The following is a 4,076-nucleotide window of genomic DNA, read 5'->3' as shown; positions in this document are numbered from 1 at the left end:
CAATAGGGTGAAAAGTGCATGATATGCAATGGTCACTCATAGATTATTGCTACATCCGATGGCCCTGGTGTTTGCATCCTATGCAGTTCTATTGCTTTGTGGTATTCATGAAGGCAACATTGTTAACAAGATTGTGTGAATATCCACTGCCTAACACCTAGGTAGATCAATTGTGCCTACCTCATGAAACTATTAGAAGGAGAAGGTAGAAGCTATCTAGGCAATGCATGGAGAGATTGCTAATGAGCCTCCACCCAAAAAGAAGGTAAAGTATGGGGAGCCAACAAAAAAGAAGGCAAAATATATGGAGCCATGTCTTGGATATCCACCCAATATGAAGAGAAAAAAGAATTAGCATGCCTAGTGAGGATGTTTGCTGAGTCATTGGCTCTCTTGGCACGTGACTTGAGAATTTCATTTCAATTATTATCTTGATGTTTGTTAGAATTTTTATGATGTATCAAAGTTCAATCATGATAATTAAAAAACAAGGGAGCTCATTTTAGGGCCTTTTAGGGTTTAGAAAAACAAGCTCTCGACCAATCAGAAGAGGACCAACATAACGTTGGAAAAATACCAAAAATCATGTAAAAATATGAAAGAAATCATATTCAAAATCCTTTTCTTTTATTATGTCTGACATACGTGATCTTCAAAATATGATTTTTTGTGCAAAATTCGATGGTTTTGACATCGCCAATGCGTGAGTGGCAGGCCAAAACCCCCAAATCGACCCTAGAGACACTGAAAACTGATGCTCGGAGGTCCAAAAAAGGGAAAAAATGCTCGGAATGGGGGATTTGCACAAAATGCGATTTGGCCAACTTCTGGAAAACCGCATTTTTGTATAAAATCCCCCATTCCGGCCATTTTTTTCCTTTTTCGGACCTCTGAGCAAATCACGTTTTTGTGCAAATCTCCCATTCTGAGCATGGTTTTCAGTGTCTCTAGGGTTGATTTGGGGGTTTTGGCCCGCTCAGGACACACTGGCGATGTCAGAACCATCGAATTCTGTACATAAAATCAAGGATCTTATATATGCATTTAATGTGAAGCATGAGTACCAGACTGACATTTTTGCAATAAGTATCTATATTCTATGGCATTTCCCATATTTTGAGTGCATGAAAAATAAGTAAATAATGAATTTCTTAAAGGGTCCCAAAATGAGTTCCCTTCTTTCCCAATGCCTATATGACGATCTAATTATAATTATAATTGAATTTCACTTTCGTATTTTGTGCTCATTTGGGTGGTGGGCAATTGCCTTCTAGCCTAGCCTTATTGGTTTGTTCCGATATGTGACTTGCAGGCTGTAGACTAGAGTCCCTTGTCTCTATACATAAATGTTTAACGTTACAAAACTATTTTATAGCATCACTTCTGATATTTGAAGACTACAATGCCCTTCAAAGGGAGTTTCCCCCTTCTCGTACCACAATGGAAAGAGTTCCTTTAGTGCCCTTAAAAAATGATGGAATACATAATACGTAGAAGGTGTTGACCCTTCAAAATCAAATTCTAGACTACCCTTCAAATTTGAGGCTTGATAAAACTCGCTCAAAGGTAGAGCCTTCATGATGGATTTGGTCTTCTTCCTTATAGCCTAAGACATTGAATTATGATGGCACTTAGCCTAGGACATCGAATTGTGATGGCACTTTCACCCAAGAGCATGGGGCAACTTCCATGGACATTTAATAGCTAACTAGATTAGATGTCAATGCCTGCAAGACACCCCTGATGTGCTCATGAGTGTCTACATCTATTTTGAAGAGCCTTTTACCATTCATGAAATATTAAGATGAATCAACTATGACACCAAAGACAATCAATGCTCTTAAGATAAACAATAAAAATCCCAAAGAAAGGCAAACCACAAATATTGTAAGGGGTCTTTAATATGGACACTTACAATCTTTCTTATCTACTATGATGTTAATAAAAGTGCTTTCAAAGTGGACTCAAAAAACAAGCAACATTTAGACCATCCATGGATTCACTCTAAAATAAACCATTAATGGATCTACAACTCTCATGAAAGACAAATCCCATCCCTTTTTTTTTAAAAGCTCACCCACCCATGATCAAATAAGGGACACTCTGTCTAAGACCAATATTGAATGTAATGAGATTTGAATATAGGCAACAAGCTCGAATAGAGAGACGCCCTACCGTTTGAGCTACCGTTGCTCCTTCCCCCTTTATTTTAAAGGGACTTCCAAAAAGATACAAACCATAGCACACATTGTAACACATAAAGAAAAGGTCAAAGGAGAACTTCATGAATTAGTACTAATAAGTCCCATTCACAACATAACTTATTGTTCGGTAGATTCCCTAAACGAGTGTGGCACTAGGGTCTACCATTTTAAGGACCCTCAGTTCATTAGAGCAAGTGTGATTAGTGGGCAAAGAGAGGTCGTGTATGAAAGTACGATCAGATGCAAGCTTGTGCATGGCAAATGTTGGGAGTGCCATACACACATCTATGCTACCGATGCCCTCACTTCCAGGGTAAAGCACAATTTTTCCAGACTCCTCCACGACGACAGATCGAACAGCAAGGGGTGCACCCCAACCAAAGTCGGTGCGATAGACTGGGAATTTGGGTGAGCTAGAGACACGCATGAGTGCATCATTTAGGATTATTCGATCAAAGAGCGCAATGGGCCCATGAAGCTCTAACCAGTGTAAGAGTCTCTCCATGGACAAGTTGGTGCGCGAGGCAAGGGACATATGCATGCGAGAAGCTGTGGCGGAGAGGTCCTCATCTTGGAGCTCCCCTGCAGTGGCAGTTGCGATCCCCCAGTGGAGCAAGTTGCCAAAATAGGCATTTGGGAGAGGTGGAGCCATCTTGCTTCTCATGTTTAACACGTTGAGAAAGCCCAATCTCGTGTCTCTAGCATGACCCCTCGCTTTGGTAGAGGACTTCCATATGTGGGCAACCAGCACCTCATAGGAGCTGAACCCACCGCCAGCCCTCTCCTTCAACCTGCGCATCATCTCTTTGCTGAACGAGAATACCCTCTGCGTCAACTTCTCCTTCATCTGCTCTTTGCTCTCCGCCTCAACCTTTTCCAAGTCTATTGCTGCCTTTTCCTCGCATAAATTGTCCACCTTCAAAAGCGTGCGCGTGTGCACAGGCCTCATAGAGATCGGCTCTCCCCTCCCGCACTCCGCCCACGCCGTCATGAAGTGCCACAGCGAGTGCCCATCTGCCACGACGTGGCTGTGAGCCACTCCCAGCGCAATTGCGCCACATTTGAACCTCGAGACCTGCACACGAAAAACAGAGACTGAGGCACCACGTCTGCTCTACTCTCGGTACAGATCTAAACATCCAGCAAGCTTTCCTCTCACCTGAATCGATAACAAAGGCCGGTCCATCGCATGAGACTTTTCTGCGTCCGCCACCCATGGAGTAAGGCTCTCGAAGAACGGCTTCATTTCAAAGTTGTCCTTCTCCCAATCGCTGAAGCACACCCCATCCACAGAAGCCTCCACAAACTCAGCCCCGAGGTCATTGCAGACAACTTCAACTCGTCCGCCTTCTCCTTCACCCAGCCGTCCTGCGAGAGGGTAGAAATCAACCAGGACCGTCGAAAGGCTTCGTTTGAGGTTCTGGGTAACGGAAGAGTAGTCGTCTAGGCTGATTCGAAAAAAAAGAACTCTGCGGTTGTAGGGAAAGGGAAGGAACAGCAGATCTGCAGCTGAGAGGAAAAGAGATTTCTGTGGGGAAGGAGAGGCGGGAGTGACCAACGAGTGCTGAAGAACGGAGAGCGAAGGTTCTTCCATTGGAATTTGACAAAGAAGACGACTACCATGGTGGAACTTGCAGACGATTAATATATACCATTAAAGGACCATTAGTAAATTTTATAATAAGTTTATTTACACACCGCCAAACGGGGCCCAAAGAGTGGGCGCCCAAAAACAATCATGGCCGGGCGGGAATGGGCACACCCCATTACACACCACCCGCCCATCGTGGTGAAGTTTTTAAAAAACTGAGTGCCCACTCATGGGCACCCCCTTTACACACCGCCAAAGCACGCACCGCCCGCACATGAAGC

The 4,076-nt window shown here is 43.7% G+C and overlaps 1 protein-coding gene across 1 annotated transcript; it reads right to left on the bottom strand.

Annotated features, from left to right (window-relative positions):
* Positions 1–2,264: 2,264 nt before the first annotated feature.
* LOC147900893 (hydroxycinnamoyltransferase-like) lies at positions 2,265–3,816 on the bottom strand. Its single transcript, XM_087376139.1, has 2 exons — positions 3,364–3,816; positions 2,265–3,279 (listed from the first exon to the last, which is right to left on the bottom strand). Exons 1-2 carry the CDS (start codon positions 3,796–3,798, stop codon positions 2,341–2,343), a joined length of 1,374 nt encoding a protein of 457 aa, XP_087232265.1. The 5' UTR covers positions 3,799–3,816; the 3' UTR covers positions 2,265–2,340.
* Between the last annotated feature and the right edge of the window lie 260 nt (positions 3,817–4,076).

Source organism: Dipteris shenzhenensis, chromosome 6 (assembly GCF_047967505.1).
Source record: "Dipteris shenzhenensis isolate YYH24624 ecotype China chromosome 6, Dip_SZ_1.0, whole genome shotgun sequence".
NCBI classification, from domain to species: Eukaryota; Viridiplantae; Streptophyta; class Polypodiopsida; order Gleicheniales; family Dipteridaceae; genus Dipteris; species Dipteris shenzhenensis.
The sequence above is the reverse complement of the archived record's forward strand: the minus strand, read 5'-3'. Positions and strand labels throughout refer to the sequence as shown.